This window comes from Globicephala melas, chromosome 2 (genome assembly GCF_963455315.2).
Source record: "Globicephala melas chromosome 2, mGloMel1.2, whole genome shotgun sequence".
In the NCBI taxonomy this organism is placed as follows: Eukaryota; Metazoa; Chordata; class Mammalia; order Artiodactyla; family Delphinidae; genus Globicephala; species Globicephala melas.
Window position 1 is genome coordinate 63,132,545 of NC_083315.2, and position 12,948 is coordinate 63,145,492.

The window sequence follows — 12,948 nt, forward strand, 5'->3', positions numbered from 1 at the left end:
CTTATCAGTAACTGTCTCTATATTACACTGTGAGTTGGCTTTGGGCAGATTTCCTGCAGACAGCTGATCCTTTCTATGGGCACGGATTCTTATAATCTTCAGGCCAGAAAACTGAAACAAGGGAAAAGCCATGTAGATAGAGATCAGGCTCATTCGGGATGGGGCCAGCTAAGACCGGAGCTTTATAGCCAAGCAATGGCCCTGGGAGATAACCTCCCTTCAAATGACTCCTTTCCACGACAAAGAGGGAGGGATATTCCCACTGGTCTCTTATGGGAAGAAGAATAAAGATTTACTTTAATATAATGAGCTGAATCCTGATAAAGCACTTCAGGCCCTATCCAAAGTTCCATCTAGACAACTGCCTGGAGTTGCTATGAGTCACAAAGAGTATTATGGAAACTCTGACTATGTTTCTAGTGACCCTGGTTAATCTGAGATGACAACTGCCCGCCCGCACGTAACTTCACTGCTCAAGAGGCCGCTGTCGGTGATCACACAATTAACTTTCAGTAATTAATTACTTTCAGTTCCCCAGGAGACTGAAGAGTATCATCCCCGATGAAGATGACACCAAGGAACACGACCTTGGGGTCTGCCTGGGTCCAATATGCATTTTTGTTTTTACCCTTTGCATTGCTCTGGATTCAATCAAAAGACCGGCTACCATAGCAACACATGATGTATTTAACATCACCAGAGTGAAAAAAAAATCTAAAGAAAAAAATCTAGAAAATGTCCCTGCACTGCCATGAGAAAGTGGCTATGTGACCTTGGGCAAAGCAGTTTGCTCTTCTAAACCTAAATGACTGCATTTCAGTAACAAGCCGTGCACCACTCCCCTCACCCCCTAACCCAGGAATTCTGTGAGGAGTAAACTAGTAATATATTAAAGTTTCTAGCTCATAGTAATGCTCAATAAATGTTAGCTGAATTGGAATCTAAGAAGACATCAAAGATGAATCGAGCAGTTCCAGAAGCTGTTAGGTGCCTGACAGGTAGGTGTTCTGAGCAAACATTCCCTTCTTTTCTCTTCTACAGATGGGAGATGGGCTTCATTTCCCATCATCTTGTTATATGATATAGAATCATATAACCATGGACCACAATTTCTTACAAGTTATCCAGCACAGTTTTCAAATACGTTTAATATCTGCTTTCTCAAGTCACTTGGAACAAACTCAACCTCACAAAAACTCTTCTGCCACCTCCTACCACTTCCAGGGCCCTCTAGACAGTCAGTGAATTGGTTTGTCCAAAAGAGCTGGGTAAAGGCTTTGGATTTAAAAAACAAAAAACAAATAACTGAGGTTTTCTTAGTTCTCAAACGCTTTTTTTTTTTCCTATCCAAGTTCATACTGTTCTCCTAGAGAAAGGAGTTTCTCTCTTACTCAATAAATACATCAAAGACCCAAAGGATATTATTATAACTAAGCCCATCCATTCACCCGCGAGAAGCCTATTTTTTAAATACTCTGTACAGGGCTTCCCAGGTGGCGCAGTGGTTAAGAACCCACCTGCCAGTGCAGTTCGAGCCCTGGTCCAGGAAGATCCCACATGCCGCGGAGCAACTAAGCCTGTGTGCCACAACTACCGAGCCTGCACTCCGGAGCCCGCGTGCCACAACTACTGAAGCCCGCGTGCCTAGAGCCTGTGCTCGGCAACAAGAGAAGCCACCGCAATGAGAAGCCCATGCACCGCAACAAAGAGTAGCCCCCGCTCACCACAACTAGAGAAAGCCCATGTGCAGCAACGAAGACCCAATGCAGCCAAAAATAAATAAATAAAATAAATAAATTTATAAAAATAAATAAATAAATACTCTGTACACATGTCTATACAGACCTAGGCTTACCCCAGGAATGCTTGTTTATTTCTCTCTCTTTAGATTATAAATGTATCTCTATGCCTGTAAGAAGGTCTGAAAGAGAATATCTTTTTTTCTAACTAACCAGGAAGTATGTCGCAAAACGTAAACTTAAATCCAAAGCTCCTACTCCCCCAGGGAGCATAAATTTCTCAGTGGCTACTTTGGGGATCACATTAATAAAACTGGTTTCTTCCCCTCTGCTATCTGCTGAGACAGGATGTGAAATTCCTTCAAAGGCAAATAGTCACTGTGCCCCTACTATGTGTCAGGTGTTGCAAGCATTGAGGATACAGAGAAAAGTCCCTCATAATAGTCTCTCGCAGGGATTTCACAGGCCAAGGTTAAAAAAAACAAAACAAAATAAACAAAAATGAGAAAGCCCAACAACAAATAAAACATAAACCAAAACACATAATGCAATGAGAAGAACTTGGTGAACTGTCTGGGTACTACATTTCTAACCTTGCAAAATAAGGAGGGAATCGATCCTTCCTAATATTGATAAATCAAGACAATAAAAACTGTTAATATACTATATATAATAAAAATATATCTGAAAATAAAATGTGGCTAGCAGAGTGGGAGGAAAGAGAATCATTTCTTCATCTTTCAGAGTAAGGAGTCAGAGAAAATTTTAAGTTGATATATCAAGAAGCAGAGATGTTGGTACACTATTTAGACTTATGGAGAGAACGAGAGTAAAACTTTTAAATGATTGACTGTGATTATACCTTGGGAGAGAGACTAGGATATACCTCTCTCTACCACTGTGATATTTCTTCCTATTTGTACTACTTTTTATAATCATGAAAAGTGACAGTTGTGAACAATTCATATATATGTGTACAATCCATGCATCTATATTTCATACATATGAAATATATCTATATGAAATTTATTTGAATATTTATATTTAATATTCACATGTTTAACATATTTAATATGTATACGTTCACAAAATATTCATATACATATTTCATATATATATATATGTAAGGCTACTTTTCATATACATATGAAAGTCAATAAGAGAACTTTCTATGGAAAATTCCCAGTGATCTGAGAAGATGGAAAGCAGAACAAGGCAAAAAGCACTGACACTAGCATATATTTCCCAGATAAGGAGGTTGGTGACAAGCTCACGATAGGAGAAACCTACGTTGAGCCCTCTAGTTAGATGACCTGTCCATCCGCTAACCGGTCCCACAGTTCCTGTCATGTTTTACACCTTACAGAACTGCACTGACTTCTTGACGTGGCCCATTTGCTAAGTTTCTCCGTAAACTGCACGCAGGAAGTTGTTTGTCAGCTCCTCTCATTTCATATGAGACTAGGAATGGGATAGAATTAGAATCTGCCTAAAGAGAGCTTAGCTATATTTGAGATTTGTCCAATATCTTCCCTTCATTTTCACTTACTTTGAGCCAGAAACAAGTCCACATGGATAAATCCATTGTCAGAAGTCAGTCCCACCCCAGGGAAATTTACTGGAGAGTCACTGATACCAGAACTCATCACAGCCGTTGTTTGCTAAAAGCTGCTTTTTAGCCCCAGAGGTTTTCCCCCTTGAAACGTTAAGTGCACTCAGTCTAAGTTCAGGATCATTTTTCCTTTGGCAGCAAAGCCCTTCAAAAACTCGAAAGCTTGCCCCCGCCTTGCACCTGGTGACTCCCTCCAGCCTCCCTGATCCAGAAGGAGCCTGTGTGTCAGTCCCCTCTCCAGGGAGGAAGCACTGAACTCACAGTGCTTAAGAGAAGAAGGCAGGAGAGAGACACCTAGGTCTCCAGGACAGAGGGCATAAGGTGTCTTGGTTGATTCATGTATTTTGCAAAAAATAATACAAAACCCCAGAAACAGCTAGTAGAAAAGAACTGTATCTTTACTACATCTCCACGGGCACCAGGAGGGATTGTGGTTTGGTTCTCTCCTTCCCCTGTGTCACCCCTATAAAGACTCTAGTTCTTTTGCTCCCAGGTCTTAACCTTCAATGAAAGTCCATGAAGAAGAAACTTATCTATTTCCTCGATTGCTTGAATACTTATAATTTTTAGCCATAGCTGAGGAAGCGCAGGGCTGTGGATAAACCATGGACACCCCTGTGTTGCCCCTTCACTGCTGAAGACATATTTGCAGGTGAAGCCACCGCTCATGGCAAAAGCATCTCATTCCACTGAGAGGTCCTCCAAGCGCCCTTTCTTGATCCTCAGCCCTTACGGGAGCACAAAGGGGCTCTCAGATCCCTGTCACTCCCTCTCCCTAGAAAACTCTCCGTTCTGCTGGATCGCCTGCAGGAGTCCTTTGCTGCCTCCACCCAAGCCAGGTTCATTTCCACTACCTGGAGATTTCAAAGTGCGTGTAGAGTGGTGCCTGTGCCCTGCGCTTGTTATTACCTATTTATGAGTCTCTCTCTCCCGCTGGACTTTGAGCTTAGGCTCAGAGCTTGCTCTACTTTCAGCGTCCCTGACCCCACTCAGTCAATGTCAGTGCCGTGCTTATGGACTCCAAGCAAAAATCCGCAATAGTGAGTGACCTGGACTGTCGTACTAGTAGACGTCTAAGATGATGCCTGCTCTAAAAGACCACAGATTCTTTATTTTTACTGGGGTGTATCACCTTCACTTCCTCATACACATTGTAGGCAAGGAAAAAGAAAACCTTCCTTATTTTTAAAGTCTACATTCAGGGATCTTTAGTGCTGCACTTATTACTGATACGGAAGTACTATTTCATAGAGGACATCTTACATGAACCGAACAATCCGAAAACAAACTAGCATGCTTAAAATTCCCAGATGACATCACAAGGTAGGGCTTAATATTAAATATGCACATTTGAGGGTATAAAGGCTTCATTGGCATGAAGTTATCTATAGGCTGACTTTTATCACTTTAAACATGATCCAAGGGTGATTGCATTGAAAGCCACATCACAGCGAAAATGCTGGGTCTCTCAGCAATTTTGTTTTATTCTTGGGCAAAGGGAAAGGACTCTCAACCACAGCTAACCCAAAGGACAAAAGGGGACTCTGAGCAAGTCTGACCATTTCATCCACAGTTCCATGACTCAGCCCTTAGGAATTGGGAGCTGTTCAGATATGCAGACATCTTACGCCATTCTTATCTTCAGCCACATTCACTTATCCAGGTCCAAACGGTTTATTTACTAACAATGTGTCAGCACATGCCAAGCTCATTTTACACATGACCTTATCTGAACCTCATGTCAACCCTATGGAGCAGGTACTATTATTCTCCCCACTTCACAGATGAACCTCGAAGAGTTAAGTAACTTGTCCAAGGACACTCAGCTCCCGGTGTTGGAGCTGGGGTTTGTATCCAGCTCAACTTAGCTCCCAAACTCACTGTCCCACACTGTCTTGCAGGCTTAACATCCAATTAAACCAGTTGATTAGAATTGCTTTCTGATTTTTCACTGTGTTTCAAATGTTTCTCACCCATCAATCTCATGTATGAAAGTCCAGCAAGACCATGTGATAATTCTGTATTCTGAGATATGAAAGCATAAGTTTCCCATTAAGACTGGGATTATTTAAAGTGGATAGAAGGAGGCGGGAGAGAAAGGAAGGAGGGTCCCTACGACCTGGCAGGCACTGCAGCACCCAAGATCCTGAAACAACCCTGCTTTTTTGTCCTTGACTAAGCTGCTTCCTTGGCCCCAAATGCTCTTATCCCTTTTTTGGCCATCCTTGAAAGCCCAGCTCAATTGTTCGCTTCCTCAACCCTGTGGCCTCCTGCCCTGTGCTCTCAGAGCTCCTTCCCCCTCACTAAGTGCTCCAGTACCAAGTGCTACGGCCTACAAGTAGCTGCCTTTAGCACCTTCTCTGTTGTGTTGAGGGAGGGATTGTGACCAGTGAGGAGATCTGGAAGGCTGTGAAAACATTTCTCCTAATTCAGACCACCTGTCATAAGCATGACCTCACAGCTCAGAACTGAGCCCTTTACTGTGGGGTAGTTTTAGAAAGGGGGCCTTCCATCAAGAACTGGGGTGGGATACACTGGGCACTTAGTTAAAGGGATGAAGTTTTGAAATCAGTGGATGTTTTCAACCTACCCTGGGTTACTTTCCCTTCTTTTTCTTCTCCCAGATAATAACTGGGTGAGAACTCGAAATGTAGGCATTATTTTCTAATTTTTGAAGAGGACATAAGTGATAACTTTCATTCCTTGTTCACAGTATTACACTTCACCTCTTTCCTTTTTGAGTAGGAAGATTTACATAATTGGGGGACTCATGCCATCCCCTCACTTGGACATCGAGGAGGATACGTACATGCCTACATAAGGTCATTGATGCTAAGATGCTAGAGTACATGGGTCCATGTGGAGGATGTGCGAATAAGACAACACAGAAGACTGAGATTGCTCTCCTTAGAAAGGCCTGATTGCAAGGTCGGTCCTTGGCTGACGTCTGGGAACTTGGATTTCAAAAGGGTTTCCACCACTCCCTAAGTGATAGGAGTGACTCACTATGCTCCAGCTATATGTACAAGCAATGTATATATATATATATATATATATGTATATACTTTATTTTTACACCTTTATGGGAGTATAATTGCTTTACAATGGTGTGTTAGTTTCTGCTTTATAACAAAGTGAATCAGTTATACATATGTTCCCATATCTCTTCCCTCTTACGTCTCCCTCCCTCCCACCCTCCCCATCCCATCCCTCTAGGTGGTCACAAAGCACTGAGCTGATCTCCCTGTGCTATGCGGCTGCTTCCCACTAGCTATCTATTTTACGTTTGGTAGTGTATATATGTCCATGCCACTCTCTCGCTTTGTCACAGCTCACCCTTCCCCCTCCCCATATCCTCAAGTCCATTTTCTAGTAGGTCTGTGTCTTTATTCCTGTCTTACCCCTAGGTTCTTCTTGACATTTTTTTTCCCTTAAATCCCATATATATGTGTTAGCATACAGTATTTGTCCTTCTCTTTCTGACTTACTTCACTCTGTATGACAGACTCTAGGTCCATCCACCTCATTACATATGGCTCAATTTCGTTTCTTTTTACGGCTGAGTAATATTCCATTGTATATATGTGCCACATCTTCTTTATCCATTCATATACCCTGAGAAAACCATAATTCAAAAAGAGTCACGTACCAAAATGTTCATTGCAGCTCTATTTACAATAGCCAGGACATGGAAACAACCTAAGTGTCCATCATCAGATGAATGGACAAGCAATATATTTTATGCTAAGCACCTGCTTTCCTTTTGGGAACCTGGAACTTTAGTATGTAGCAGGCAAAGGGTGCCTATGTGACTAGCCACCAATATAAACTTTGGCCATGGAATCTGTAATGAGCTTCCCTGGTAGACAACACTTCACGTGTGTAACAACTCATTGCTGAGGGAACGAAGTACATCCTGTGCAACTGCACAGGGACAGGACTCTTGGAAACTGTGCCTGCTTTCCTCTGGACTTGGCCCCATGCACCTTTCTTTTTGCTGATTCTTCTCTGTATCTTTTCACTGTAATAAATCATAACTGTGCATACAACTATATGTTGAGTCCTGTGAGTCTTCCTAGCAAATCATTAAACCTAGGAGTGGTTTGGGGGACCACTAACACAGGGAGTTTTAAAGTGTCCATGGGGCATGGCCCAAGTCACAAGAAGCCATGGGCTTATAAAAAGAAGATATGTAGTAATGGGACCTCTAAGGAAAGCTATCTCTCAATAAGGGTAAGTAGGATGTGACTTGGGGTGATGGCATGCAAAATGTTGCAGTGAAAAGAAGGGAGTTAAACCTGTACAATCCTCTGTCAACATTTACTTCTTTGTCTAAGAAAATGTGTGAGACATTGTTTTACCTACGTCCAAAATGATGCAGGCATCATGAATTCACAAGAATTTTTAAATATTCCTTGCAATTCAATCTCCTCGGTAGTGGAGTTATCCAGCACCCGGAAAAGACACAGCTTTTATATGGGAAGAAACAGCCCTGCTGTTGGCAGCATAGGTCTGGAAAAAAGTGCATGCTTCAAAAACGTAGGTTAAATGAAAGAAATGCTAAGTAGATATCAGGTCCACATATATGTCAAATGCCTTCTCTCTTTTCCCTTCTCTTTATGGATTACTTGGTCCTTAAAACTGACACATACTAGTCAATGGGAGAATATATTCCACATTAGAAATGAATTCATTTCATTTTTAAAAAATTGCAATGGATATTCCAGAACAGGGACGGTGTCTTATCATGGACACAAGTATTTTTTTTTAATTTATAAAGCACTTTCTTAACATCACCTCATTTGATCCTCGTAACAACTCCATGAGGTAGATAATATGACTTCTATCTTCCATGGAGCCTGGTCCGTTACAAGACAAGCAATGATGCTCAATTAAGACTTACTAGTTGACTGATGGCTTTAGGAAAATTACTTTAGGCTTTAGGAAAATTACTGCTTTACAAAAATCAATAATTCCTGAAGTCTGTCAGTGGAAGAACAAGCTGAAAAGCAATCCAGGCATTCAGAGGAATTATTAAAATCACAAATTAAGTAATTTCTATGGACTCTACAGCAGGAAATATATTTTTAATGAGGAAATTGAAGCTAATATATAACAGCTGTCCTGTTACCCAGTAACAGACTATTAAGGCAGATTAAATTATTAATGAAAAATATAGTAACTTGGAAGTTTAACCTTTAAACATTCTCATTCCTCTCTCTTTTATATAAAGTCTTTAAACTGATATTTATTTTTAAAAACACATTTGGTCATCTTATGTAGTTTCCATTTATAATTCGCTTTGCTGTGGAATCATTAGCTGTAGAATCCTCAGCAATTTTTCACCATCAGACTTTTTCACAATACAATATCCAAAGTCTTTATGCCTCGAAGAGCAGGGAGCCTCCAGGAAACTTACTGGATGATACACATGCTGGTCAAACCTCCCAAAACTCCCACATCTTTGACACCACCACTGGTTGCCCTAAATCAGCCAAACTGCACTTGACTCGCAGACCCACGAGCAAAGAAAAAATATTGTTGATATAAAGCCACTGAGAATGTGAGGGTTCTTTGCTGTATGCAGCAATAGTGATTGTCAATAAGTGATTCAAGAGGTTCTCCATAAGTTACTAAAGTAATAACCTTATAAAAAAGAAAAGTATATGGGAAGAGCACATGAAGAGAAACGAAAGGGAGGGAAGCTAAAAGGTGCATTTACGTGGCCTAAAAAAACATGCCCTCTCTGCCTTCCACCATGGTTACTGCCAACCAGCAGAAAGATAAGAGTAGCAGCTGTTTCCAGGGCCACTCTCAGGCGGTGTATACTCACATTTGTGTTGCACAGCTTGTACTGCCGATAGGCCCCAATGCAGGAGATTGCTGTAGATCGGGCAGGCTGGGAGAAGCTCTGAGCTGCCCTGTGGGCCCCCAGGCCAGGGCTGCTGCTTGTTTCTGGGTTGTGGAAGAGATTTGAGGCTTCAGGGAAGCCTTGGTCATGGGTCAAAGGCAGCTGGTAGATGGAGCCCTCCGAGACTTGCAGTCCAGGACGAGGTCCACTGTCACTCTGGTACAGAGGTCCATGTCGGGGGGCCCGGAGGGCTGGAGGGTTGTAGCCATGGCTAGAACCAGATGCCCCCTGGGACCTGGAATTCCGGGATGAGGGCCTCTGCCTCCGAAGCCTCTGTGGCAGGTGTGCAGAGTCCGTCTGCAGTGGTAAGATGTATGGGGCCTTACCATAGCCATACATGCCGGGGCCGATGGGACCTCGGGTCCTGCTCCTAAAGAGAGACACACAAGACAGGATTTTCTGTTAACCCAGAAGCTCTGATACATGGGAGAGGGAACTGGGTAGGAACAGAAGCCTGGGAGAGAGCCTATAGTGGAACAAGGAGGTAAAAGAGGGCTTTCCAGCAGAAGGGAAGATTCTGGAGGCTGGAACAGAGGCTCTACAGAGCCTGCCATGTAGAATGAAGGTGGGAATCAACAGTGGGTGATGTGACTGGTGGAACATGAGGTTAGAACGGTAAGCTGCGGCCAGTATGTGATTTATGTCAGGGAGTTTGGGTGTTTTTGTAGGTTGTAGGGAGCCACTGAAGGTTTTTTGAGAAGAATAAAGATAGAATTGTAATTTCAGCCAGAGTAACGTACTGTTCGCTCTTTTTCAGATAATAGTTTGCGGGGGGGGGGGGCGTTTCTCACTTAATTGTACCTGATATTTCAGACCCTGTTTCCATGACCATTCATGCCCAAATAGCTTTTCCAGGTAAATGGAACCTAGCTAAGCAACCAAAGACCAATGCCGTCCTGAGGCGAGACTTGCTCTGGGTCATACTCAACCCCTGATGAAATGGGAGGAGGCTGAACAATGCGGAACCCATGTGGAACGATGAGTAAATGGTCGTCTGCACATTGGTATGGACCTTTAGGTTTTGTCAAGACCAGCTGCCTTGTGAGGTTTTATGACAATCATGTAAACAGAAGTGTGCATGTAAATTTCCAACAACTGGCTTTCCAGTGGGAAAAAAGCCCTGATTTGTGCCATTTGTCCATTTTCACGGTGTAAGTACTCCCACCATGGCCAATTTCAAGCTATCGATGTGAAGACACAATCATCTCTAACAAGCAGGGAAAAAAACTCCAGCACACCACTGCATACAAATGTATTGTGAAAATACTGTTTGCAAAATACAGAGTTAGGAATGACGAAGAAATATAAAAGTGAATCAGAGAGAGTTCCCAAGATCCCAACGGTACAACTGAAAGTAACTAGAACATAACACAAGGTGGGGTAACAGCCTTGGGAGCAATACAACAAGCAATGCGTCAGGAATTCTGAGGCAAGAGAATGCCTCAGAGTTCCTCCCCCTTCTGTCTGTGGGGATCTGAGAAGGTTTCACCATCACTGGTCTGAGAGTTGGGAAGCAAGGTTCCAACACTGTGGAAGGATTTAAGTAAGACATATAACTCTTACTTATTTGTAAAATGACTGAACTGGATTAAATGACCACGAAGGTCGTTCCAGCTCTAAAATTTTATGCTTCCATAATAATTAATTCTACATTTATGTATAATTGGAAATGTGCCCGAGAGTTTCTACAGGATGGCCCCTTTAAAATAAGCACATTAAAATAGCAATCAGGGTGAAACATTAATTTCTGCCCTCACGAGGAAATTCTTGCTTCACTCTACATAACCACTGAGCGTAACATTTAACATACCACAACTAATTATTAACATCTTTATCATTAATTGCACCGTCATTCTTAGCTGATACGGTTAAGTATTAAGTTGTGCTAGTGTTTATTTTGCCTTTAGGCATTTCTCAATTAATCTTGGCAACACTAAGGACTCTATGAATGATGGGAGGATCCAGAATGTTGCTTTGAGAGATGCAATTAAGAAGTCGGTTTTAGGAGGAGCTTCAAGATGGCGGAAGAGTAAGACATGGAGATCACCTTCCTCCCCACAGATACATCAGAAATACATCTACATGTGGAACAACTCCTACAGAACACCTACTGAACATTGGCAGAAGACCTCAGATGTCCCAAAAGGCTCTTGGTGCTCTAGCCAGGAGTCAGGGCTGTGCCTCTGCGGTAGGAGAGCCAAGTTCAGGACATTGGTCCACCAGAGACCTCCCAGCTCCACATAATATCAAACGGCAAAAATCTCCCAGAGATCTCCATCTCAACGTCAAGACCCAGATCCACTCGACGACCAGCAAGCTACATTACTGGACACCCTATGCCAAACAACTAGCAAGACAGGAACACAACCCCACCCATTAGTAGAGAGGCTGCCTAAAATCATAATAAGTCCACAGACACCCCAAAACACACCACCAGACGTGGACCTGCCCACCAGAAAGACAAAATCCAGCCCCATCGACCAGAACACAGGCACTAGTCCCCTCCACCAGGAAGCCTACACAACCCACTGAACCAACCTTAGCCACTGGGGGCAGACACCAAAAACAATGGGAACTATGAACCTGTAGCCTGCGAAAAGGAGACCCCAAACACAGTAAGTTAAGCAAAATGAGAAGACAGAAAAACACACAGCAGATGAAGGAGCAAGGTAAAAACCCACCAGACCTAACAAATGAAGAGGAAATAGGCAGTCTACCTGAAAAAAGAATTGAGAATAATGATAGTAAAGATGATCCAAAATCTTGGAAATAGAATGGAGAAAATAAAAGAAACGTTTAACAAGGACCTAGAACTAAAGAGCAAACAAACAGTGATGAACAAAACAATAAATGAAATTAAAAATTCTCTAGAAGGGATCAATAGCAGAATAACTGAGGCAGAAGAACGGATAAGTGACCTGGAAGATAAAATAGTGGAAATAACTACTGCAGAGCAGAATAAAGAAAAAAGAATGAAAAGAATTGAGGACAGTCTCAGAGACCTCTGGGACAACATTAAACACACCAATATTTGAATTATAGGGGTCCCAGAAGAAGAAGAGAAAAAGAAAGGGACTGAGAAAATATTTGAAGAGATTATAGTTGAAAACTTCCCTAATATGGGAAAGGAAATAGTTAATCAAGTCCAGGAAGCACAGAGAGTCCCATACAGGATAAATCCAAAGAGAAACACGCCAAGACACATATTAATCAAACTATCAAAAATGAAATACAAAGAAAAAATATTAAAAGCAGAAGGGGAAAAACAACAAATAACATACAAGGGAATCCCCATAAGGTTAACAGCTGATCTTTCAGCAGAAACTCTGCAAGCCAGAGGGTGTGGCAGGACATAGTTAAAGTGAGGAAAGGGAAAAACCTACAACCAAGATTACTCTACCCAGGAAGGATCTCATTCAGATTTGACAGAGAAATTAAAACCTTTACAGACAAGCAAAAGCCAAGAGAATTCAGCACCACCAAACCAGCTTTACAACAAATGCTAAAGGAACTTCTCTAGGCAGGAAACACAAGAGAAGGAAAAGACCTACAATAACAAGCCCAAAAAACTTAAGAAAATGGTAATAGGAACATACATATTGATAATTACCTTAAATGTAAATGGATTAAATGCTACAATCAAAAGACATAGATTGGCTGAATGGATACAAAAACAAGACCCATAT

General features: G+C 42.0%; 1 protein-coding gene across 2 annotated transcripts in view; it reads right to left on the minus strand.

The window, feature by feature from the left end:
• The window catches only part of THSD4 (thrombospondin type 1 domain containing 4), a 628,347-nt gene that overhangs the window by 443,961 nt on the left and 171,438 nt on the right, over window positions 1-12,948 (minus strand). For both annotated transcript variants that reach the window (XM_070044883.1, XM_030875085.3), the window contains one exon: window positions 9,185-9,632. In XM_070044883.1, coding sequence (XP_069900984.1) covers window positions 9,185-9,632 — 448 coding nt within the window. The remainder of the gene's footprint in view (window positions 1-9,184; window positions 9,633-12,948) is intronic.